The sequence below is a fragment of the Microcebus murinus genome, chromosome 2, assembly GCF_040939455.1.
Source record: "Microcebus murinus isolate Inina chromosome 2, M.murinus_Inina_mat1.0, whole genome shotgun sequence".
In the NCBI taxonomy this organism is placed as follows: domain Eukaryota; kingdom Metazoa; phylum Chordata; class Mammalia; order Primates; family Cheirogaleidae; genus Microcebus; species Microcebus murinus.
In genome coordinates, this window is record NC_134105.1 from 95725768 (window position 1) to 95753144 (window position 27377).

The following is a 27377-nucleotide window of genomic DNA, read 5'->3' on the forward strand; positions in this document are numbered from 1 at the left end:
TTTGTATATCTTATTCAAAAAAATGTATATTAACCATTTTTTTAAAGAAATTTCTGTATTTTATGATGTTTTCACAATTTAAAAAGCTTGCTGGCTGGGGAGGACTGCCCCTCCCAGGGCTAGCCAATTGCTGAAGTTAGTAAACAACTTATTTGGGAGCACATCTTGTGTATGTAAACCAAGCAATCCTGAATCTATAGCCCAACTATCTCCTTATTTAACTCATAAACCAAGTAAATATTTTCCCTGCCCTAAATCATCCCAGGCCAGGTGCCAGAGACTACTCCTATAGCCCAAAGTCTGCTGGAAATATTCAAACTAGCCAGTCCTAAACTGTTTACCCTGCCCTGCCTTGCTTTACCTAAGGAAAACCCAATAAAGGCTCTGGCTTCTGACCAAAACCTAGTGGTCCACCTGTGGCCCTCTGTTTTCTAGGAGAACTGTAACAGTAAACTTTTCTTTCAACAGCACTGATTTCTCCATGTCATCACTCAGTCACCTTTACAAATTAAAAACTAGGTACGAAACAAAATGTCCAATCAAAACTTTTGCTAATTTTTAATTGAGTTTTTTTTTTATTGCTAAATTGTAAGAGTACCCAATTTATCTATTTTTATTTTGGCTGCTTGTGCTGTTAGTTTCATATCCAATAAACCACTGTCTAATCCCTGGTCATAAAGATTAATACTTATATTTTATTCTAAGAGTTTTATAATTTTAATTTTACATTTAAGTCCCAGATCCCTTTTGAGCTAATTTTTGAATATGGTATGAGGCAGGGGTCCAACTTAATCCTTTTACATGTGGATATCCAGTTTCCCAAAAGTATTTGTTAAAAAAGACTATTCTCAAATCTGATGATCCATGAGTTAACAATATATTTCTAAGGACAAAGAAGAAATATGGTATTCTCATTCAGTTATTAGTCATTTGACAAAAGAACTTCCCCACAGGATAATATTTTGTGACAGGAACCTGGACCATCCTGTTTTACTGAAAGGATGTATGACAGTGTTCTTTCATCTTTTATGATGTTTGTGCAACAAATTTTACTTGATATAAAGAGGTTTGTTATGCTTAAATTCTCACTGAATTGTCTAATAAATAAAACTGTTTCTCATTATCTGCTTTATACTTCAATAAATTACCCATAAATGACTCTAAAAAAAGATAGTAAATGTTGATGACTATTTTTCTGGGCATACTGAAGGTAAAAGACCTTTTCTCTGTTCCTCTGTGTCTGCATTAGGTGCCCCGATAAGCTGCCATAGCTTCGTGGTGCTTACCTTAGCACAGTGTTTGCCACACTGCAGGGCGATCTCTGTTTACCCGGCTGTCTCATCATTAGCCTGCTCATCATTAGCTCTCAACTCCCTCAGAGTAAGAGCTATATCTTACTTGGTACTTGGTACCTTATTCTATGAAAATGGACAAATCTCTAGCCTAGACTTCCATCTGTAGCTTCAAACTGATAAGCATAATGGTTTGCTGATCATCTGGCCCTGATGCTCCACTGATCCCCTAAGATTCAACATGTTCAGAAAAGAACTTGTCTCCATCCCCCCTCCATACTGTCTCCTCTATTTGTGATCTCATTGGTGGCATCATTATCCAGCCATCAAAACTGGAAAACTAGGAGCCATGCTTAATTCCTTTTCCTTTTTCTCCTACATATTTTAATCAACCACCAACTCCAGCGGAATTTATTTACTAAATATTTTAAATTTCACCACCGCCAGCGCCCTTGTTCTGGCCTGAACATTTTTCATTTGGAGTACTGCAACTACCTGTTATCTCTGCTTGCCATTGGTCTTTCTCCTTCCAAATCAACCTTCACAGAGCTAAAGCAGAAATGAGATCACATCATTTGTTTGCTTAAAAGTCTTCTGTTTCCCCATTGCATAACTGATAAAGTTTAAATTCCACAGCATGTGACACAAAGCCTTGAGTGATCCTGCCCCCACCTATCTTCCATTTTTGCCACCCTGAGCCTCACATTTTATGCAACAGCAACACTAAACACTCAATGTTATTCTTACTTACATGTCCTTGCTCAGGCTTGTATGACTATTGTCACTTTCTCTCCCTGGCAAATCTTATTTATCTTTTACAATGATTTCAACTTATGTGTCACTTCTTATGGGAAGCATTTCCTAACCCCATGTGAGACTAGACTTATGTCCTACACTTCTCATACCTCCATTAATGCACTTATTATAATTGTCCTAATTTATCTGAATTGTCTGTCTCCACAATAGAAAATGGGCTCCTTGAGGAAACGACCATGACTTGTTCACTGGTGTATTCCCAAAACCTAATATAATAAACCTGATATATGCTGGACACTCAAAAGAAGGTCACTGGAAGGATGAATGTAGAAATAAACCAAGTGAAACAAGAGATAGCAAAGTAAATGTGCTTTTTTCCAAATTCAAAATTACTTTTATATCACAGTATATAGCCTATATATACTTTGAATAGATACTTCACATGTATTAATTCATTTAATTATCATAAAAATCCTGTAATATAGGTACTATTAGTATTCCTATTTTCCCAAAGCACAGAGAAGTTAAATAACTTGCCCAAGAATATAAAACTGGGAAATATGAGAAGCTGAATTGGACAAAGCACTCTAAAACTAAATGAGCTTAATAAAAGAACTGATTTTCTAAAATTGCTTGAAATTGAATTGAAACATAATAAACCTAACTACACACAATAAAATACAAAGCCCTCACAACTTACTCAGTGACAGACACTAGGTGAGGCTGTCACCTGTTTCTAGGTCAGGTACACACCAAAGCGTTTCTAGCACAGCAGTTTTCCAGCTATGCTGCCCAGACACCCAATGCTAAGGTTATCAGGTGGTACTCTGAGAGCTAACACAAGGAGCACAGCAAAGCAACTCCACTTGTATAAGATTTCACTTACAGTGACAATAGTTTAGCAGCAAAAAATATGAACAAAATGCTCCTTCTTGACTTGGTTCCAATAAAATCTTTTTCAATGAATGATGGTAAGTCCCACTGCCAGACATATACATAGATAATTAGGATTTGTTTGCTGGAAATTCAGCAAATGTATGATGATGAGACAAAGGCAAATGCTTAAAAGTAAAAAATAAGATTTGAACAATGTTACAATTAGCGAAATACCTCTTCAAGATCAGAAACAGCAAATACTACTTTTTCAATGGTTTCCCCATGAATCTCTAGGAATCTCCTTACGGTGCCTAAGGAAAAGAATAGACAGATTATTCAGTAAATAAAAATTACTTATACGTAAAGAAAAGTCAAACTCTTCAGAGTTCTTTTTTTAAAATTTCAGATTATGGGGGTACAAACATTTTGGTTATATAAATTGCTTTTGTACAGTCTGAGTCAAAGTTGTAAGCGTGCCCATCACCCAGATAGTGTGTATTGTAGCTGTTAGGTGTGAATTTACCTATGCCCCCTGCCCCCTCCCACCTGCTTGATTTCCGTTGAGTTTTACTTCCACATGTGCATGTAAGTTTTTCTTTGGATAAATTCTTAATAGTGGGATTGCTAGATCAAATGGTAGGTCTACTTTCAGTTCTTTTAGGTATCTCCATACTACTTTCCATAAAGGTTGTATTAGTTTGCAGTCCCACCAACAGTGTAAAAGTGTTCCATTCTCTCTGCATCCTCACCAGCATCTGTCGTTTTAGGCAAAGTTTTATTTTTATAATGGGTCATTTCATTCAGGTCTCTGCTCAATGATACTTGATCAGTAAGGCCTGCTCAGAATACCTATAAAAAAAACTCCTGCTCTGATTTGCTTTCCTCCAGAGCAATGGTTACATACATTTTATGGAGTTACTTGTTTACTGTATATTCTCTCTGCCCTCTCCTCCTTATCCTCTAGAATGAAAACTTTAAAACAGAAGGAGCTTTATTTTATTTCTCCTTTACCCAGCATATTCTTCTTATTCCCTGAGGCCTCTCTCTTTGACCAGAATGATCTAGCACAAATGTCTTTCCACTCGTTCAGTTACAGTATTACATGTCCTACTCAGTCCTTCAACCCTTGATAAAACCCCATAAAACCAAAGCAGAATAATTTTTTTTCGTAATTTCTGTGTTATCCTGATTCTTCTCTACCAAATTTTCTCAGTATTCTTAACTTACTGGATCTCTCCCCAGCTTTAGTCCTGAAACACCCATTCCCTCACCTTTTACAATGTCCTCCAGGATTCTGTCCTCTACATTTTTTATTTTCTTGATATACATATTCCCCTTAGCTGGCTAATTTGCTGGTTAGGTATTACCTCAAATATTGATGGCTCGCAAATCTTTATATTCTGTTTTCTAAACAAAAGACCTATTTAGAAAACAGGAACATTTGCCCAGATAACTCACAGAGACCTCTAACTCAACGTGTCTAAACCTGATCCTCACAGGGCCAAATTCTGACCTCTGTCTTCCCTCCCCTAAACCTGCTGCTTTTCCTGTATTCTTACCTCAATTACATATCAACATCCAACCCATCACCCAAGCTAGGATCCTGAGTTTTCTCTGACACTTCCTTTACCTCTTCCTTCATCCTGTATTTTCAAATGGTTCCCATAACAACTTTTATTTCCATTGCTAGTATTTCTAACATTTATTCCTTCTCTCTTCCAGCTGCTTTCAGGTCATCAGTACTCACATAGACTTTGGCAATAACTTTTAAACTCTTCTTGTTTCTTATTTTCCCCCAAACCTACATATTCATTGTTGCCTGAGTTATCTTATATCATCCTCCCTACTAAACACTTGTCATAGTTTTGCACTGCTTATAGGCTAAGATTTAAAGTCCCTAGCATGATTCTCCATATTCTGATCTCAACTACCTTCCTCACTTTGCTCCTTAGTCCTATTTCCAATTATTCCTCCCACATCTTATGCTTTAGTTAAATCTGCTTCTTTGCTGTACTCAAAATATGCCACTTACTTTTATGCTGCCCTATCTCTGCTTGCATGATTACCTTTGACTAGAATACCATTCATCCATCATTCCTTTCTCTTAGTGAATTCCTACTCATTTTTCAAGACCCAGCCAAGAGCTATCTCCTCTGTGCAGAACTCCACCCTTCCTTGTGTTCCTCTTATAATCTTTTGAACATACTTCTATTTACAAATTTCTTATAGCATTTTAGAGCTAGACTGAGCTTTTTGAAGACCAAGTACACTTTACATTACTACTACTTTAATCAAGGTCTAGCATACCTTATAGATGTGTCATGTAATCATTCAAAAGTAACTAATTAACTGAATTAACAATTTATGACTCTGGTTATAAACATATCACCTGCCTTGTTCAATATTGTATCTCAAGAGCCTAATTTATTGAAGGACAAACATTCACAACTCTCCCTGTGCTAGGTAACATATTAATTTTTTATTTCTCCCTCTTAATATTTTTTCAAAAATTAACTTTCAAAAACAGATTTTGTTTTCTAATTTATTTTGACATCAAGTTTTAATGTTCACACATAATAGTTTCTAAGCATATAATTGTAGTTTCCTCTGGAAGACAAAATACAATGCCAAATACTAACTAAATTGAATTCCCTTGGTAGAATTCCTTTAGAAAAGTAATTCTCCAAAAAGGGGGAAAAAAGAATGATGTCTCGACTCTAAGGTTTTAGCACTAACTGCCAGTTCACACTGTTCCTTTCAAAATTTCATCTGTGCACTATGCTCTGCAACTAACCAGAACGTCATCTAGTGAATACCCTTTAACTGGTGAGAATGATATCTGGGACTTTAAAATTCCTAACCTGGAAACACAAGAAGAAACATCTTGGCCAGGCGTGTAATGGGCGGGCGTGGCTCATGCCTATAATCCTAGCACTCTGGGAGGCCGAGGTGGGAGGACTGCTGAGCTCAGGAGTTCGAGACCAGCCTGAACAAGAGCAAGACCCTGTCTCTACTATAAATAGAAAGAAATTAACCAAACAACCAAAAATAGAAAAAATTAGCCAGGCATGGTGGCATGTGCCTATAGTCCCAGCTACCTGGAAGGCTGAGGCAGGAGGATTACTTGAGCACAGGTGTTTGAGGTTGCTGTGAGCTAGGCTGACAGCCACAGCACTCTAGCCTGGGCAACAGAGTGAGTCTCTGTCTCAAAAAAAAAATAAAAAGAACAAACATCTTCATCTCTTTTTCTTACTACTACATCCTCTTGCATACAGGACAGAGCCTAGCATATAGTAGTCAGTCAAATTTTTGTTGAATGAACTAAAAGCCTAATAAATGTTATTTTAATGTGGATGTTTGTTTAGGATTTTCTTGGAGAAGTGCATACAAACTGAGAAAAAAAGGTAAGTCTTTATATATCTATCAAGAAGATATTACTTAGTTTTCAAACAAAATAAATTTTGATAATCATTTAATAAGTAAGAGAGCTTCTGATACTAAGGACTTAAAATTATATCATTAGATTTGTTCTTGGCCTGTATATGCTACAGGCTATGCTATAAGCCATTTGTTTTCCAAATGCTTGAGAAAGTACTTAAGCAAAGGGCATCACTGTGTGTGTGTGTGTGTGTGTGTGTGTGTGTGTGTGTGTGTCTGTCTGTCTGTCTGTCTGTCTGTCTGTCTGAATAAGATGCCACAGTTCTGCTACTAGATATAAGGTGTAATAAGTCAAATAGGCCTTATACAATATAAGTTAACTTGCCCACTTTAAGAATTAGACAGTTCCTTTTTGTTAATTCCTAGAAATGGCATCATTAAAGTCCCTTAAATCCACTATTGATCTTTATCTGCTGGCACCAATTATTCTCAAAATTGACCTCTCTTATGGTACTGTACCAAGTGATTTATCTGGGACCACAGACCTTGAGCTGGACTGGTAGAATCTGAACTAAAAAACCAGTCTTTTTGACTCCCTATTCAGAGTCTTCTATACAAAATGGTGCTGCCTCTTTAGATTCTAATCCTTTTGATTACTTTAATGATAAATAGAGATAGAAAAGAAGCTATGCGATGACAATGCAAGGACTGAGTGAAATATGAAAATGTCAAGATTGGCCAAAAGTCTTGACAGGAGGAATGACATCAAGGGAGGAACTTTGCTTTGGTAAGGCAACATTTAGAAGACACACAGGTTATAATATAGTGGTCTCCCAGCGAAGCAGCTCTAACTCAAGCATAAAGAATTATCTATTATAACAGGCAGGTTATTAGACTTGGGAGTCAGAAGATGTATGTTCCAAGTCTGTGTAACCCTGAGAACATGATGAATTTCTGAATCTCTTTATTTGTACAATGGACACCATATTATCTATAACACAAGGTTATTTACAGAAATTAAATGGAGTTTATTTGTCTTTTTAAAATACATATTTCTTGAGCAAGTACCATATGTCAAACATTCTTGACATATAGAAGCATTGGAAGCACAAAGAAGAAAAGATAAATCTGTGCCCCTCAAGCTCAGTCTAATATAATATAAACTATAACTATAAAATATGTGAATTTTACTGTAAAATCCTTGAGCAGTAAGGATATTAGTTTTTATTTATTTTTTGAGACAGAGTCTCAATCTGTTGCCCTGGCTAGAGCACAAAGACATCATCATAGCTCACTGCAACTTCAAATTCCTGGGCTCAAGTGATCCTATTGTCTCAGCCAACCAAGTAGCTGGGACTACAGGCACATGGCACCATGGCTGGCTATTTTTTTTTTCTATTTTTGGTAGAGATAGGGTCTTGCTCTTGCTCAGGCTGGTTTCAAACTCCTGACCTCAAGCAATCCTCCTGCCTTGGCCTCCCAGAGTGCTAGATTACAGGCATGAGATGTCATACCCAGGCTGAGATATGTTTTCTATATATCTGCAACAGATGGTCACGTAGCCTCTGTATGAATGTTCCCAGTGAAAAGAAGTTCACTAAAATACTTTTCTGCCACATATAGTCTTGTCTCAAATGGGTCTGGAATATCCTTCCTTATAACTTGGTCTTAGACCTTGTCTTGTCCAGGTATAGTTATTATCTATAATCCTGGCAAGGATCTCTAAACATCCTGAAAAAACTTGCAAATTCTATATTTATGTACATTTTTCTCGAGAAAGGGTCCACAGGGTTCTTTCCCCAAATGCCCAATGTAGTTTAAGATGATCCTGCAAGAACTGTTGCTCAAAAAATGCAGCACAAATAAGTCCACAATGAAACACCACTAATGTTTCAAGACGTCTGTCCTCCAATTTGTCTCATGCAATGACACCCAAAATTTCATATAAAACTTGAGATGTGGTCTGAACCTGCATATATACAGTGATACCATGAACTCTCTTGAACTGAACACTATATTTTTATGTCACATATATTACATTTTGGCTCATATTGATTGAGTCCAGTCTTTTTTTTGCAGGGTTTTATAAATTTATAAATTTATAAATGCAGGGTTTTATATTCAAGTAGCACATGTGAAAGTGGTTATTTAAATTGTAAAGTGGTATAAATATGATGTTATGAAATCTGTTTTGTTCGCATGTGTTGCAGCCTGTTAAGATTATTCTAAATTCTGATTCAAATATCTAATGCACTGGCCATACTTCCTAGCCTCAGCATCACTTTCAAATTTAACAAGCAAGCTGCTTTGAACTTATTCTTGTTCTGGGGGCTGCCTGAATTGTGAATCATTTTTTGCTTAATTAAACTCTGTTAAATGTAATAAAAATTTAATAGGCAAGTCTTATAGGGCCTTTTTTTAAGCAGATAAAAATGTCAGTCTAAGAAAAAGTAAATTGAGAGCTCTGCAACTTGTCAATAGAAACTTCCCTCCAGGGTGCCATGAACAGTTAATCAATGAATCTTCTTTGGCTGTAACTATTTCACTAGTGTTAAAAATTTTTTTTTAAGATTCAATTTATGTACAGCTTCTCCACTATTACTTACGAAGGGCAATGTGTGTTGCATCCTCTAAAGGATAACCTCGTTTTGCAGAATTAATGACACAGAATCCAACAGAAGACATCGACTGCTCTCTGTAATCAAACAGAAAACATTTAAATTGTACTACAAACGTTTGTAATAGATACATAACAATACATAACTAATTTCCAAATGCAGCTTAGCATCCCTTTCCCTACTTCTTCAACAAATTTACTATAATAGCTAACCCAACTGCACTATTTAATAATTACACTGATATATAATTTAATAGCAAATTGTACTCTTTGGGGTATATTTCAAACAAAAACTGAATAAAATGGGAATAGGTTAAATTCTCAAGTCACCCAAATCCATCCCATTTATCCTGGTAAGTTTTTTTTTGGTATTATTTATTTTTATTTTTATTTTTTTGAGACAGAGTCTCACTCTGTTGCCTGGACTAGAGTGCCGTGGCGTCAGCTTAGCTCACAGCAACCTCAAACTCCTGGGCTCAAGCAATCCTCCTGCCTCAGCCTCCCAAGTGGCTGGGACTACAGGCATGCGCCACCATGCCCGGCTAATTTTTTCTATATATTTTTAGTTGGCCAATTAATTTCTTTCTATTTTTAGTAGAGACGGGGTCTCGCTCTTGCTCAGGCTGGTTTTGAACTCCTGACCTCAAGCAATCCACCCGCCTCGGCCTCCCAGAGTGCTAGGATTACAGGCGTGAGCCAACGCGCCCGGCCTCCTGGTAAGTTTGAAAAGATAATCAAGTCTATCTTCAGGGTCTTCCTAAATTATCTAAGTCCCTCAAAATTTGACTTCTATAGCTAGGTTTTATCTGATAAACCAGGGCCTTTAACAACGTCTGACATGTTACGTCCATGAAATGAGCAGCCCATACTTTGCCAGCTGAAGTACATTTCTGTAGCAGCTGTACAGGGAGCTCTCAGCTGCTGTGCGATAGCGGCTCTTATACTTAGGTCCCACTGTGTGAATGATGAACCGGGCAGCTAGATTAAATCCTTTTGTCAACTTTGCTTCACCTGTTCGGCAACCTGGGAACAATGGAAACATACATAAATCTGGAGGGAAAAAACAACAAATCAAACCATAAAACAGGGAAAGTACTAAGAACTTTGAGAAGTTTCAGTTTAAAATATGGACTGAACACAAGCATTTATCTCTGTTCCTTCTCTTCCCCAAATGACAGGGAAATGATATGATAGGTACAAGCACAGAGACAAAGACAATGAGAGAGAACACAAAGCAGATAAAGAATAATGAAAATTTTATAAGGTAGAAAGTCAATGGACTGATAATAACCGACTTAGAGTAGAGAAACCTAACTGCTTGCAGAAAATGGCGTGACCCATATGAAGCAAGCTGATCTGAAAGCAGCGTTGGATTTAAGACAGACTGCTTCCATTCAAACCCTGAGTCTACCACACTCCTATTATGACACTACAGGCAGGTGCTTGGTCTCATTATGCTTCAATTTCCTTATTTAAGGGGGATACCAGTAGTATTTACTTGACAGGATTAAGTGAGTTAATATATGAAAAGTACACACATGCATTAGCTATTACTGTTGTCATTACTGGAAAACAGTAGAATGGCTCAGAAATTAGAGCCTTAAGTACTTCTAAAGGCAATGCTGTAAAGTGGGACTAAAAAGAGGAGATCAGGTTAAAAGTTTATATAAAAATAGTCAAATCTGCAACAACCCCTCCCCAGCCAGCACAACAAGGTGATGAATTCTTTACCACCATAGCAGCAAGGAGGAAGTTTATTCCCTGGAGATGCTGAACTAGAGTTTCTGGACTGCAGAACCCCAGATACAGCTGAAAAGGGAGGATTTAGTTAAAGTATTATATTTAACAGTGAAAGATCTAGCCCTTTGCCCCTAAATGGTTTGCAAACAAAACATGCAGGCTTACAGCTCTGGAAGCTTCCTTTCCAAGAAATGAAGAGGCCCAAACCAAAGGATCTACAGATTCTGATAAATGAGGGAAGTTCTCCAATAGAACAACAGGACTCCTGCTCTATTACCTACTCTAAGACCCACCAAGCAATAAGCTTTGTCCATTGTTATAAATACAAAGCTTGCATCCCCTCAAAATTCATGTTGAACCCTACCCCCTAATGTGATGGTTTCAGGAGGTAGAATCTTTGGGAGGTAATTAGAATTAGATAAGGTCATGAGAGTGTAGTCCTTATAATAGGGGTTAGAGTATTTTTAAGAGTCTCCAGAGAGCTTGCTTTCTCTCTCTGCCATGAGAAGATACAATGAGAAGTCAGCTGTCTGCAATCCAGAAGTGAGCCCTCACCACAACCTGACCATGGTGGCACCTGATCTCAGACTTCTTGCCTCTAGCACTTGGGAAATAAACTTCCATTCTTTACAAGCCACTCAGTCTATGGTACTTTGTTATAGCAGCCTGAACTAAGACACCCATACAAAGCTTCCCATTAGCTTTTCAGTTCCTCCCTCTTATATCCAGCAAACAAGTGAGGAAAGCCTCTAACAAAAACAAAAGGGGGACAAAGCAAACAAATACTCAAGAAATAGAGAACACAGGGAAGAAAACTGGAAAAAAAAACAAAAACCCAAATTTCAACATGGTAATTACTACTCTCAGAGAGGTAAGAGAAGACATAGTACCTTTGAAACCAAAGCAGAAAGTTATATATAAAAAAAGAATATTCAGAGAACAGGAACTAGTACTTACAAAACTATAATAGTCAAGCAAAAAATATGACAGCAGAAATGAAAAGTTCAATGGAAGGGTTAAAATTAAAGTTGAGGGAATCTTCCAGAAAAATAAAAATAAGGGACAGTAGATAAGAAAAATCAAAGAATTAAAAACAAAAGTATAGCACCCAATAGAATTTCTTCAGAGAGAATAGAAAATACAGAGCAAAGGAAATTATGGAAGAAATAAAACAAGAAATTTCCCAGAACTAAAAGTTGTGAGTTTCTAGACTCAAAAGCCCACTGATATCCAAACCACATGAAGGCACATCACTGTGAAATTTCAGAACACCAGAAACAGAGATCAGGTTATACAGCTTCCAAGAAGAAACTGGGAACACACAAAGAATCGGTAATAAAAATAGCAACAGATTTCTCAATAGCACTAATCAAAATCGAAAACAATGAAGCAATACCTTCAAAATTCTGGAAAATGATTTCTACACGAGAATTCTATTTCTCAGAAAATAACCAATTAAGTACGAAGGTAGAAATAAGATCTCAGTAATTTTGCCCTGTTGTCCTCTTCTCAGAAATCTTCTGATGGATTTACTCAGAAAAATGAAAGTGTCCATCAAAGAAGAAAAGTGCATGAGATCTAGGAAATTTAGGATCCAATCTATCAAACAGTAAAAGGATTTCCCAGGATGATATTAAAAAAAAAAGTTCTAGTTCCAGGATAATAATTATGTAGCAGGAATAGAGAACAGTCTAGAGGAAGGAGAAGATGGAGGGTTCTGGAAGGAACTTGTTAAGAAAAAAATGGAACTGAAAGATAAATTAAAACGTTTTACTTTATTGAGAGGAAGTTTATAGTGGTATTTCAAAGTCTGGGGTTAAGGTTCGGTGCAGTGGCTCACGCCTATAATACTAGCACTTTGGGAGGCTGAGGTGGGGAGGATTGCTTGAGGCCAGGAGTTCCTAGGAAACATAGCAAGACCATGTTTCTACCAAAGAAAAAAAAATAGGCAGGCATGGTGGTGTGCATCTGTAGTCCCAGCTACTCAGGAGCCTGGGGGTGGGGGTGGGGGGGGATGGGGGGTGGGGAGGTTTGCTGAAGTCCAGGAGTTTGTGGTAGCTGTGGTCATCCTACAACACTCTAGCCTGGCCAACAGACTGAGACTCTCTAAAATAAATAAGTTAATTAATTAATTACATTAACAAAGTCAAATCCATTAATAACCTAGAGGAAAAAGGTTATACAAAAATACTAATATGTTTTCTAATTAGTGTAAGCAACGTGTATATAGTCACAACGTTAATCCCAAATACTGATTGAAATCCAAATTATGACAGAATAATGTGTATTACATGTGTATATAAAAGGGAGGAGTGGCTGAAAGAGAGTTTAATATTTCACTTCCACAGTAATAAGTCAACAGATAATGAAAAAAATCAAGCAGTAGTTTTAGCATATTATTTGTAAATAGAAAGTTAATAATATAAGGCATTTAAAGGATTCAAAGTATTTGCCCCTGGAGAGAAGAAATTGCAGTAGGGAAGGGAAAGATAGATGATTGTTACTTTCCTTCATAAACTAAACATAAAATTTAAGGAATTTAAAAAATATGTACATTGATCAATGAACAGTTATAGGCACAAAATGATAAAAAAAAAAAAAGAGAACCAGAAAAAACTCATTTGTTACCATTTGAGGCAGCTATTAAACCAATTCTTTATTTTGAAAATTGGTAATTAAAAGAATTAAACATTTGTTCTGCCTCTGCAACAGAAACTATAATTCAGAGTAACCAATAACACCACTTAATGAGGAAAAGCTCTACTTTATAGAAGCTAGGAAAGATGGCTGAAATGATAGACTTTAGAAAACACAACTTGATAATCTTAATGAAAGTACTGGTGCAGACAGGGATTATCAATTCCATGCTAAAACAATTAGGTGAATGTATGATGAAGAACTGGACATGTGTAGAGCCTAGATGATACCACAGATTAGTTTTCAGCCACAATCGGTAAAATACAACTGTACTAATGAAAGGATCAAACTATTATCATCACCCCAATCCCAAGAGCCAGCTTAGTACCAGTACTGGTCTACTAACCACAATGGTCAATCAGAATTTGAATGTCTTCTAATAAAATACAACATTGTATATACAACACAACATCACCCATGAAATGTTTTAACCAAAACTTAATTCTATTAGATATAACTTCCAGTTTATAAGTTTATAAAAACTAAATGATACCTCAAATAAATAGGACAGATCTAGAAAGTGGGACATCTTAGAAAACAATTGGATGAGTTCACGCAAACAAATCAGTGTCATGAAAATAGTGCTGGATTACAAAAAAATCACACACAGAAATTAAGAAACACAACAATAAGATGCATTGTGTGGTTCTGGATTGGATACTGATTTGGATAAAATATCTGCAAAGGACATTTTTGGGTTAGCTGGAAATTTAAATATGGTCTGAGTATTAGATGTAATTTGTGAAATTAAAATACGGAATTCATTTGCTGAAGAAGGCAAGTTGCAGAACAATATGTAAACAATTACCTTATTTTGAGAACAGTATACATATAATTATTTTGGTAACAAAAGATGTAAGAATGTGTGTATATACCCACACCCACAAACAGAAAGATTCAGAAGGATATGCACTAATGTGTTAACAGTGGTAATCTTTGTGTGGTGGAAATGTTAAGTTTTTATTTATTTTTAGCTTGTATGTATATAATTTTCTATAATTTACATTTATTGCTTCTATAACTAGAAAATGATTATTTAAAAGAAATGATATAAATGTATTATTTTGGTTTTAAAAAAAGCAAGCAAACACACACATATTTGGGCAATTTGCTGAATTGGTCCTAGAGATCTTTCGGGTTAGAGTTCAGAGTTCAGAAATAGAAAAGAAGTTTAAATGTTCTGAATACTCTGTTCCTGGAATTACACCTTTAATAATCATTAACAAAAACTCTGCACACTGGACACTGTAGTTATGCTAAACACTGCCGTATTACTTCCTAATCTTTTACTTCTTTCTAGCTCAAATTTCTTCTAATCTCAAAGCTTGAATCCTGACATCGTCATAAACATTTAAACACAGTCCTAAACATATTTTTAATTCCTGTAAAATAAATACAAATTCACTAAATAAGTTTACTCCTAGTCTTACCTGTCCAGCATGACTTTTACTCTGGCTACATCCTTTGCTAAGGAGCACTGCTGCAATGATAATCTGAATATCTGACTATTGAAGATTTGTTAGGACTTTTCAACTTCTCTTATTTCTCTCCAAATCCTAATGCCCACAGTAGGAAACACAAAAGCTGTTTGATGCTTGTAGCAAAAAGAGTGCTAACTATAAGAGAACAGAGTAAGCAAAAACTGTAGTATATAAACTCTCACCCTATCAAACCCTCACATTTAAATACTGAGTAATACAAAACATTTAAGCAGCAAACTTGTACAGTAGTCCTGATTAAAGGAGAAAATATTTGTCTCCTCACTTTGCATATGTAGATTCTTCCACCTATATTTATTTAGCTCTGAATTATATGTCTTGCCTGGAAACAAGTAGGCCAATTTATTATCAGATGTTATTCTAATTCTTTAAAGCTGAATATCATTGTCAATCTAGTCCAAACAACAACAGACCCCAAATAACTTTAGTTTCATAAAATTCCTAAATTCAAAGAGTGAATGTAAGACTGACTTTTTTGGGAGGAAACACGAGTACAATAAGCTGACCCTTCTCATTCCATTTTTAGGACGCACTAATTCTTAGAAAAGTTTCACTAACTGAACTAAAGTTTTATATATCTTCCTATCAAAGATTACAGGAACACAACAGAACTATCAGACTCTCTCTTCAGTATGATCCTTTTTCAAGTATTTGAGAATAATTACCGTTTTCCCCCCATCTTATCTTCTCTGTGCTAACTCTAGCTCTTTAAACTGTTCTTTCAAATAATATGGCTTCCACAATGTCTACCATACAATAACTTTCTGTTAAGTGTACCCCAGTTTATTACTTTCAAAAAGTAGTAAAAAATAAAATAAAATGAACATAATATACTATGGAGTACTACTAGGACAGATAAACCACAGTCTCTTTTGCTTTTGATGCTGAACTTCTAATGATACAGTCTGAAATTGTTAGCTTTTATAGTAGGAAAAAAACACATTATCAATTCTGAATCTCTTCAATTAAAATCTTCAAGAGCTTCTATTTATTTATCAGCTACTTGAAGGATGCCTTTACTATTCTTGGTATTGGCACTGGAGGCATACACTTCCTGTCCACATTAAGTTTACAGTTTAATGGGGACATGGTCATCACACGAAAATTTATAATTGTGGTAAGGGCACAAAAAAAAAGTACCACAGGCTGGAAGCACATACCATGGGGAGACTGATCTGTTATGAAGTAAAAAGAAACAGTGCTCAAGAGATGTTAAGCCAAGACTTAAGAATAACAGTTGACAATCAAGAGAAAGAGCAACAGGATGTGGAAAATTGGGAAGGAGCGTGGATGTAAGCAAAGATCATTTTGGCTCAAGTACTTGAGGTATGGGGAAAAGGGGTATGGGATAAGCCTGGAGATACGTGAATGAGATCTTGCAAGGCCTTTGGAGACCAGTTTAAGAAGTTTTGATTTTAAGTTTAATGGGAGACCACTAAATGGTTTGAAGTAGGGGAGCATTAAGAAGAGATTTATAAACTCAAAAGCAAAGACTTACTGGTTAGTGTGTGGAAAATCTAAGAAAAGTAGAATGGATGCAGGGAGACCAGCTGGGAGAGAGAATATGGTTGTAATCCAGGCAGGGAATGATGAGAGCATACACTAGGTTGGAGGCAGTGGTATGGAGAGAAATAGACTCAAGATAAATGTAGGGTGTGATAACAGAGTTTATGTGAGGAATAAGGAAGAGGGAAGTGTTAATCCTAAAGTATCTTGCATGAATAATGGAATGGAAGACAATGGCATTTTACTGAGATAGAAAATACTTCCTTACACAATGAGGGTTGTCAAACTGGACTTCCCCATCCTGAACTTGGGTAATTACTGTTTTGAACTTACTGCAAGACTTCAATATTCACCTCTGTTAATTTTTTTCATTTTTTGGCTCATATTTACAGTCCAGATATTTAAAAATCCTAAATTTATCATCAAATATCTCCTGTTACATATACCAGTTTTCTATCATCTACAAATTCGGTAAGTCATAGTTTGTTATCATTTTTTAAGTTGTTAATAAAAATGTAAAAAAGGGAACAGGATTAAGTATTCAGCCCTTCAGTGCATCACTAATTACCTCTCTTAAGTTTGGCATTGATTCATTAAATAAAGCAACTGAGGCCTAATAGCTAACTTCAGAAATAATATTTCTTGACCACTTAGGATGTGCCTAGCACCTGATGTCCATTATTTTAGTTTTCATGATATAATTATTTCCATCCCCAACTATTTATTAAGCTCTTGCTTTATGCCAGGAACTGAGGTAGGAAATATTACCACTTTAGAGATGAGGAGACTCAGAGGTGAAGTAACTGGTCTTATCTTATACAGTAAAGGGCAGAAAAAAGCTTGAAGACTCTAAAACACATGCTGTTAAATATTGAGGTTTTACTTATATACTAGTGTTAACTTTTCTTATCTTCTTTATCACCTTTAGCTCTAAGGTGTATGTGAGCACGCACACACATACTCCATTAGGAATTTTTCCAGACCAGCTTCTATGTTACTTTTACCAAACAACTTTTCAGTATTATTAATATCTTTAATATTCTTTCTAATTTCTACATGCTCTTCATGTTATCTTGCTTTGCAGTTTAATTAAGGGCTTTTATTTTCCTCTCCCCTCACAGTCAAAATTCAGTTTCTTAATCAAATAATGCAATTCCTCCCCTTCTACCCCTTCTTTCATAGAGCTAGTACTGTAAGTATTCCTGTTCAAATTCTAATTTTTATCAGTTTAGAAACCAGTTGTGTTAAAAGTTGTAGAAGTCAAGGAAAGTAATATTTCATACAGGTAGGATTTGCTGTTTACATTTTAAGAAACATTGCTGTATTTCATAAATATTTTTTACAAAATGGAAAGATTGAGTTTCCCGATTTTCCATCTGGGCTCAAATAACAATACCAAAGGGCTGCTAGATTTGTGAATAAAAAGTTTTTCGTATTGCATTGAATCTGTAGATCAGTTTGGGTAGTATAGACATTTTGATGATATTGAGTCTGCCGATCCACGAGCATGGATGGAATACCTATTAAAATCCCATCAGCATTCTTCACAGATATAGAAAAAATAATTTTACGCTTCGTATGGAACCAAAGAAGACCCCGAATATCAAGAGCAATTCTAGGCAACAAAAACAAAATGGGAGGCATTAATATGCCAGATATCAAACTATACTACAAAGCTGTAGTAATTAAAACAATATGGTATTGGCACAAAAACAGGAATATTGACCAGTGGAACAGATGTGAGAATCCTGATATAAAACCATCCTCATATAGCCATCTCATCTTTGACAAAGCAGACAAAAACATACGCTGGGGAAAAGAATCCCTCTTCAATAAATGGTGCTGGGAAAACTGGATAGCCACCTGTAGAAGGCTAAAACAGGACCCACACCTTTCACCTCTCACAAAAACCAACTCACGCTGGATAACAGACTTAAACCTAAGATATGAAACTATTAGAACTCTAGAGGAAAAAGTTGGAAACACTCTCCTAGACATCGGCCTGGGCAAAGAGTTTATGAAGAAGTCCCCAAAGGCAATCACAGCAGCAACAAAAATAAATAAATGGGACATGATCAAACTACAAAGCTTCTGCACAGCCAAAGAAATAGTCATGAAAGTAAACAGACAGCCTACAGAATGGGAGAAAATTTTTGCATCCTATGCATCCGATAAGGGACTGATAACTAGAATATACTTAGAACTCACGAAAATTAGGAAGAAAAAATCAAATAACCCCATTAAAAAGTGGGCAAAGGACTTGAACAGAAATTTTTCTAAAGAAGACAGAAGAATGGCCAACAAACATATGAAGAAATGCTCAACATCTCTAATCATCAGGGAAATGCAAATCAAAACCACAATGAGATATCACTTAACCCCAGTGAGAATGGCCTTTATCAAAAAATCTCCAAACAATAAATGCTGGCGTGGTTGCGGAGAGAGAGGAACACTCCTACACTGCTGGTGGGACTGCAAACTAGTTCAACCTCTGTGGAAAGCAATATGGAGATACCTTAAAGCGATCCAAGTGAATCTACCATTTGATCCAGCAATCCCATTGCTGGGCATCTACCCAAATGATCCAGTGACACTCTACAAAAAAGACACCTGCACTCGAATGTTTATAGCAGCACAATTCATAATTGCAAGGCTGTGGAAACAGCCCAAGTGCCCATCAATCAAAGAATGGATTAATAAAATGTGGTATATGTACACCATGGAGTACTATTCAGCTCTAAGAAACAATGGTGATATAGCACACCTTATATTTTCCTGGTTAGAGCTGGAACCCATACTACTAAGTGAAGTATCCCAAGAATGGAAAAACAAGCACCAGATATATTCTCCAGCAAACTGGTATTAACTGAGTAGCACCTAAGTAGACACATAGGTGCTACAGTAATAGGGTATTGGGCAGGTGGGAGGGGGGAGGGGGGCGGGTATATACATACATAGTGAGTGAGATGTGCACCATCTGGGGGATGGTCATGATGGAGACTCAGACTTTTGGGGGGAGGGGGGGAATGGGCATTTATTGAAACCTTAAAATCTGTACCCCCATAATATGCCAAAATAAAAAAAAAAAAAAAAAAAAGTTTTTCGGTTCAGGAGGATAGTTGTTTTACAAAGCTTATCAGTGCAAGAAATATACAGCCAAGAAAATACTCCCAAAGATCTAACCAGCTACAATGATTGTTATTTTAAAATTTGGGAACATGACAGAGTTTTACTGATAGCAAATTCCAGGGTTCAGCTTTTAACATATTTCAAAATGTGTTAAATTTTGTTAAAATGAAGCTCTAAAAGCTGTTGTTATTCAGTTCCAACTAAAGCAGCTACATCTACATAATTTTCTCACTTAAATGCAAAACATGCTTCTTCAAGGCAGAGAACATTAAAATAAACATTTCCTAAGCAATAATATACCTAAGAAAATTCACTTGCCTTTAAGTTTCTGGAGATCCTCCTTCAAATCAGGCCCTGCAAGCATGAAGATACTTTCTGACACAGGATTCTTATCTGTAAGACTTTCATTGCTGGTATTCACAATAGCTGTACAGTTCAGTAATGCCACATCTCCTTTCCTGAGAAAACAAATAAAGAGCAAGGTGAGGAAGAAGACAGAGATAAGAAACCTCATTTCTAATTCTTTCAACATTCTATCCTCACTTCCTTCACGATGTTGGTTTTGATAGCTCACAAGTTAAGTAATAGTACAAAAGAAATTCCTGATTAAAAAATTAATCTGGTACCATCACATAGAGGATGAGGGAAAAAAATTAATCTGGAATCTTAGAGAGATCTGTAATGCAAGATCTAATGCAATTCCCATTACCCTAAAACTCACAAAACCATCATGTTATACTTTTTCTTCGTACCTATTTCTTTTTCTTTGTAACAGAATGCTTACAGAGCTGAAAATGGTTGGTTTAAGAGTTTAGACACAGCAGCATTATTCATAATAGCCAAAGAGTATAAATAATCTAAATGTCTATCAACAGATGAATGGATAAACCAAATATGCTATACCCATACAATGGAATATTATTCAGCCATAAAAAGGAATGAAATACCAATTCAAACTACAACATGGATGGACCTTGAAAACATCGTGTTAAGTCACAAAAAAACACATTTTATTTTATTGATTCCATTTACATGAAATGTCCAGAATCAGCCAATCTGTAGAGACAGAAAGTTAGTGGTTGCCTAGAGCTGAGGGATTAGGGTGGAATGGGGAGTGACTGCTAAATAGGTACAGGGCTTTGGTCTGATAAAAATGTCCGCAATTGACTGTGGTTAGGGTTATACAATTCTAAGAATATGCTAAAAACCACTGGATTGTATAAATTAAAATTGGTGAATTATGTGATATGTGAATTTTATCTCAATACAGTATTTAAAAAAGAAAAAAACAATGAACTACTACTGATACACACAACACAGATGAATTTACATAATTCTAGTAAAAGAAGGCAGACCAAAAAAAGCACAGGATTCCATTTATATAAAACTCTAGAAAATGCAAACCAATCTATAGTGACAGGAAGATCAGTGGTTGCTTAGGGACGTGGAGGCCGAGGACAGGAGGGAGGGATTAGAAAGGAACAAAGAAAAACTTTTGGAGGTGATAGATATATTTGCTATCTTGATTGTGGTGATGACTGCATGGATATATACATGTCAGAACATATCAAATTGTACACTTTAAATATGTGTAGTTTATTTTATGTCAATTATACCTCAGTAAAGCTGTATGCGTGCGCACGCGTGTGCGTGTGTATGTGTGTGTGTATGTATATTTATACAAAGCAATATTTCAACAATGCTAGGGCTTATAAGAGAAAAGTGCTATCTCCTCATGATATGATGTAATCAAAGAATTACCAAAGAACCACTTTTCCATTGACATCCTTATTATAAAGAAAAGGTGATCTGATGGTGTCTTCCTGAAATATTTCAGCTGTAGTATCAGAAGAATTTAATTCATCTTCACATGAGTCACCCCAGCTTGTTAGTGTATCCACATCTACAAACTGGGAAGGTGCACCCAAGGGATCCATGGAATGAGAAGTTTGGTTTGTCTTTTCCCAAATTCCTCAGCAATTCAGTATTCACTGGAGACTTTAGCTTAAGAGAAAAAAAAATAACCATTTTAACAGAGAAGCATATCATTACTTGAATTCCATTTAATCAAAAAACAAAACTCTACTATGAAATACTCCAATAGTACATTACATGATTTTAGTCACTTAAGTAGTCCATTAAAAACAACAGACAACAAAAAATTGCTACAGTTTTTAAAACCAGAATAGAGGGAGATTGTTTAAGCATAAATTCTTTTCAAAGAAATACAGCCATTAACATAATCACATGGTCCACCAGTTCTACTTTCCAGAAATAGGACTATTCATTCAACATATTCTGAGTGCCTACTATTAAAAAAAAAAGTGCTACATGCTGCAAAAGATACAAAGATAAATTATTTGGCCGCAAGGCCACATGTGGCCCTCCAGATGTCCAACTGTGGCCCCTCAGCAAAATCTAAACTTCAGAGAACAAATCTCCTTATTAAAAGGATTTGTTTTATAAAATTTGGATTCAGTCAAAAGGCTGCACTCAAGGATCCAGAAGGCCACATGTGGCCCCCAAGGCAGCAGGTTCCCCACCCCTGAAAGAGTTCAGTCTGATGATAATGTGGAGGATGTATTGAGTAAGACAAAATGAAACGCAGGGAAGTTACTGCAATCAATTACTAGGAGATGAGAAAAGTTTCAAGTAAGTAGCAAAAGAGACAGAGAAGGAGGCATAAATTTAACAGGCAAATCACAAAGGAAGAATGAACAGGAGCTGACAATTTATAGGATATGGTATATGAGACACCAGTGTGACAGGTAGTTGGATATACTGAAATATGCAAATTAGAAGAGGGTGAAGACACATAGTGTCAAGTACTGAAGAGAGGTCATGGGAAATTCCACCAGCGAAAAGGACAATCAGTTTGCCAATAAGTCAGACAGCAAAATGGTAGATTCATTCAACCAATAAATCTTTGTAAGCATCTATTATGTATTAGCTAGTATTCTGGGTACTGAGGATATGCTGGTGAATAAGAGAGAGCAAGGCCCTGCTTTTGGGGGGGCTCATGCTTCTGTGGAGAAGAGACGAGATGGTAGGTGATAAAGAAGCAAGCAGTTACGTAACAGTATGACTGGAGGCAGTAAATATTATGAGAGAAAAGGTGACATCTGAGCGGAGTTAAAGTGGGAGAGCAAGCCCGCCCTGTGACACTCTGGGGAGGGTTTCAGGCAAAGGAAATAGCAAGTACAAAAGCCCAAAGGGCAGGAAGGAGCTTGGTGCATTCCAGGAAGAGCAAGGAGATCCCTCTGGCTAACTCAGAATAAGCTAGGACTAGGTAATTAGTGGTAGGTGATTAGGTTGGTGGGAGATAGAAAGGCCAGATGATACAGTTTATAAGCCATGGTAAGAAGTTTAGATCTTTTTCTTTTTTGGAGATGGAGTCTTGCCCTGCCGCCCAGGCTTCAGTGCTGTGGCGTCAGCCTAGCTCACAGCAACCTCAAACTCCTTGGCTCAAGTGATCCTCCTGCCTCAGCCTCCTGAGTAGATGGGACTACAGGCTCACGGCCCCAAGCCCAGCTGACTTTTGTATTTTTAGTAGAGACAGTGTCTCGCTCTTGCTCAGGCTGGTCTTGAACTCCTGACCTCAAGCAATTCTCCTGCCTCAGCCTCCCAGAGTGCTAGGATTACAGGTGTGAGCCAATAGGCTGGGCCAGAAGTTTAGATCTTATTCTGAATATGAGGGGAAGCTATTAGAGGATCTGATCAAGATAATGACTAAGTATAAGCAACAGAGATCAGTAGAAAATGTAAGTAATTACAGTAATCTAGGTGAGATGATACGGTGAGAAATCTTAGATTTGGAATGTATTTTGAATCAACAAGACTTGCAAAATAAATACAAAGGGTGAGGGGAAAGAGCAGAATCAAAGATAACTCCTAGATTATTCGCTTAAGCAACTGAGTAGATGATAATGCTATTTACAGAGAAGGGGGGAATTGGCTTAGGTTGTATGGTGGAGTGATAATCAAGGGACTTTTTATTCTTATGTCTTTTTGGATGTACTACGTTTGAGATGCTGTGTTTATATCAAACATGCACTTGGCTATATTAGGTTAGAGCTCAGAGAAGATGCTGGGCTAAAGACAAATTTGGAAGTCTCAGCATATGGATAGCATTTAAAGTTATGGGAATTGGACAAGATAGCCTAGAGAATAAATGCAAAAAGACAAAAGAGATCCCAGGACTGGATCCTATAGCAAAATTCAGAGGTTGGAAAGAGGACAAGTCAGAAAGTGAGATGGATTGGTAAGAAAGGAAGGAAAATCAAGAAAGTATGGTAGCCTAAAAGCCAAGTGAAGAAAGTATTTCAAAGAGTGCTTGAGAAAAATCATAGTTCAATGCTATGGAAAGGTTCAGTACAGAACTAAGAACTTATTAGTGGATTTGGTAAGTTAGAGATCACTGCCAATATGAACATACCTGAGAGCTGATATATGATCAAGTAAACAAAGCTGGTGTGTGGACAAACCCACAGCTAACATCATACTGAATGGGGAAAACTTGAAAGCATCCCCACTTAGAACTGGAAAAAGACAAGGATGACCATTGTTACCACTTCTATTCAACATAGTACTAGAAGTTCTAGCCAGAGTAATCAGGCAAGAGAAGGAAATTAAGAGTATCCAAATGGGGGAAGAGGAGGTAAAAGTATTGCTCTTTGCTGATGATATGATCTTATATCTAGAAGACTTCAAAGATTCCACCAAGAATTCTGGAATTGATAAATAAATTCAGCAAAGTCTCAGGTTACAAATAAATCAATGTACACAGATCAGTAGCATTCCTATACACCAATGATAGTCAAGCTGAGAATCAAAGACTCAATACCTTTCACAATAGCTACAAAGAAAATAAAATACCTAGGAATATATTTAACCAAGGAGGTGAAAGATCTCTACAAAGAGAACTACGAATCACTGTGGAAGGAAATTGCAGATGATGTAAACAAATGGAAAAACATTTCATGCTCATGGATCGGCAGAATCAACATTGTTAAAATGTCCATACTACACAAAGTGATTTGCAGATTCAGTGCAATCCCCATCGAAATACCAACGCCATTTTTCGCAGATCTAGAAAAAATAATTCTATAGTTTGTTTGGAACCAGAAAAGAGCCCAAATAGCCAAAACAACCTTAAGCAAAAGGAACAAATCTGAAGGCAACGCCTTATCAGACTTTAAGCTATACTACAAGGCAATAGTAACCAAAAAAGCATCCAAGTATCTCTCCAGGTGTGGCAAAAACCAAAACACTCTGTCAAAGACTTCTAACAGGCACCAGATAGACATATCAAATACAAATTGTTAAATTAAGATATGCTCTTATATATCTCAATGTCATAAATTCCCTTGTAATGACTTATTAATCCCTAACACCTAGGTTAACCCAACATCTGTTTTCTCAGATTCTGTTCCTGTGTCACTAGAAAAAAGAAAATCAGGTGATCGTCCTGCCTGCTGTCAAAACAAATGCATGCCTTCTAACCTCAGCTGAGCCCTCCATCAATACCACCTTCCTCTCTTTTAGACTGCTTGCTCCGAGGAAGCTATCCCCCATGACTTGAGGACACTCAAGCAGCCAATGGAGAGGACCCCACAGGAAGAGATGAAGAGTCCCTGCCAACAACCAGCATCAACTGTCAGGCATGTGAATGAATCACTGCGGAGTGGATTCTCCAGTCCCAGTTGGGCTTAAAATGACTTCATCCCCAGCTGACATCTTGATTGCAAACTCATGAGAGAGACCCTGAATCAAAAACCACACAACCAAGCCACTACTGAATTCCTGACCCATAAAAACTGTAAGATAATAAATGCTTATTTGCCTACTATGTCCCAGGCTTCATTCATTCAAGTACCGTTAGGTACTTACTCTGTCCAGTAGAAGAGATGGAGCCACAAAATCACACAAACATAATCATAGAAATAAACACATAGTTAAAATCTGTGATAAGTGAGTTATAAAGAACAAGGGGAGCTAATCTAGATTGGTGAAGCAGAGGATGTCTTTTCCAGAAAGTTATAGTTAAGACCAAAAGCAACAGAAGAGTTTTACAAACAGAGGTAAGAGTAAATATGGGAGCTTTAAGGTGATAAAGAGCCTAGGACACTAAAGGAACTGAAAGAAGGAAGACCACTATGGCAGATATATGTTTAATATGTGTAACATATCTAATACTCCATAGCTCACTAATCCTTACAATAATTTCACAAAGTAGGTATTCAAACTCTTATTTCACAGTGAGAGCATCAAGAGTCAGAGGATCAATAACCACCCAAGGTAATGTAACTAGTAAGTGGGATGCTGAGATCCAAATCAGGAATTGGTACTAATAAAACCCATGCCATTCCCACTGCATCACATCACATTGACTCTTTCTCTTCCTGCTGCTCTGAGAAAAGAAAGATCATAGTTCAATTAGCTTAATGTCCTTCCAATTCAAAATCTATCTTCATTTCTTCTAATTTCCAAGTGATTAGGTTATACTCCACATTTTTAAACCTGCCAAACTGCTTTAATTTAAGCATTTTACTCCACTTGACGATTTTTCCTCTTAAGAGAGTGTAATAACACCAGTTCTCCCTTCACAACATCTTCATCTCTCCTTGCTCTTAGTCTTCCTAGTCTCAAAATTTTTTCTATCCCATTTCTTCTTCAGAATCTCAAACTCCTGTTTTTCACCACTTAACTTTTTAAGAGTAATCTGTTTTGCAGCTCTATTTCCTCTTCTGCCATTTATTCAACCTACTGCAGTTTTGCTTCTTCTTTAGAACAATGCTAAGACTTTTTCAAGGTCAACAGTAACTTCCCAAATATCAAATCCAAGAGTTAATTAAAATTTAGTCTCATTTTTTATTGATCATCCACTCCTTGAAACTCTATTATCTTCTTTGACAGTATACTTGGTGGTTCTCCTATATCTCCAATTATATCTTGTCAGTACAGTTTGGTGGATCTTCCCAGTTTTTAAAAGTCATTGTTACCCACAATATGCTGGATGTTAAATGAGTATTAAGTAATGCTCATAGCTCTTATTGTAGTGAAAAATTTAATGTCATTTTATGGAAGGTCTCACAGTATTTAACAAAGGTTGAATTCTTTTTCAGCTCCATCTCTAAACAGAAATTGATTTTTCTCCTTAAAAAGAGATTAGAATCTCTCCCTTCCCTAAATACACACACATCTTGGCAATAAAGCAAATGGAGCCACAGATCGAAGCTAGGCAGGAAAACCTGATCCCAGAAGGAACAGTGGTTCTTAATATTCTCAAGGTTCCAAGCCGCTTTGAGAATCACATGAAAGATAAGGACCCTTTCAGCCCCCAAAATGTGTGTGCATGAGCTCATATAAGCACAGATTTGCAAATAAATTTGAAAGGGTTCTCAGACTCAGATTAAGAATCTAAGTGACAGAAAGAATGCTCAAGTGAGGCAGAGATGAGGGGAAGGCTGCAGTAATTTATAGCCACAACCAGAATTTTGGATAACATTAAAGGGGAGTAAGACTTTCCACTGAAAATCAATCAGTTCTGTTCTTTGAACGAGTTCATAAGCAAAAACTAAGCCTTTTTAAAAAGACTCCTGAAGCAAGACATTAATGTTCTAGTATAAAAAGCCTACATGGGATAAACAGAAAATTCCAGAATGGATCAGATCCATTCCTTAGCCATACTATCTTCAGTACATTAATGGAAGAGGACCTAAAGACACAGACAATCCACTATGTATCCTTTATAATCCGCATGATACAGTGTAAACAGTTTGCATTACACTGTATCTTATCTTTTTCCTAAAATCCTATCATCTTTCAGTTCAAGAAGTCCTCTAAATATTGCCTTATATGAATAACTGGATTGCCTAGAGAGATCAG

The 27377-nt window shown here is 36.6% G+C and overlaps 1 protein-coding gene across 3 annotated transcripts in view; it reads right to left on the bottom strand.

Annotated features, from left to right (window-relative positions):
* The window catches only part of GDAP2 (ganglioside induced differentiation associated protein 2), a 68945-nt gene that overhangs the window by 38863 nt on the left and 2705 nt on the right, over positions 1-27377 (bottom strand). For all 3 annotated transcript variants that reach the window (XM_012761837.2, XM_012761838.3, XM_076000018.1), the window contains exons 2-6: positions 21252-21494; positions 19809-19948; positions 9789-9942; positions 8909-8997; positions 3159-3235 (exon numbers count right to left, since the gene is read on the bottom strand). In XM_012761837.2, coding sequence (XP_012617291.1) covers positions 3159-3235; positions 8909-8997; positions 9789-9942; positions 19809-19948; positions 21252-21427 — 636 coding nt within the window. In that variant the 5' untranslated portion in view covers positions 21428-21494. The remainder of the gene's footprint in view (positions 1-3158; positions 3236-8908; positions 8998-9788; positions 9943-19808; positions 19949-21251; positions 21495-27377) is intronic.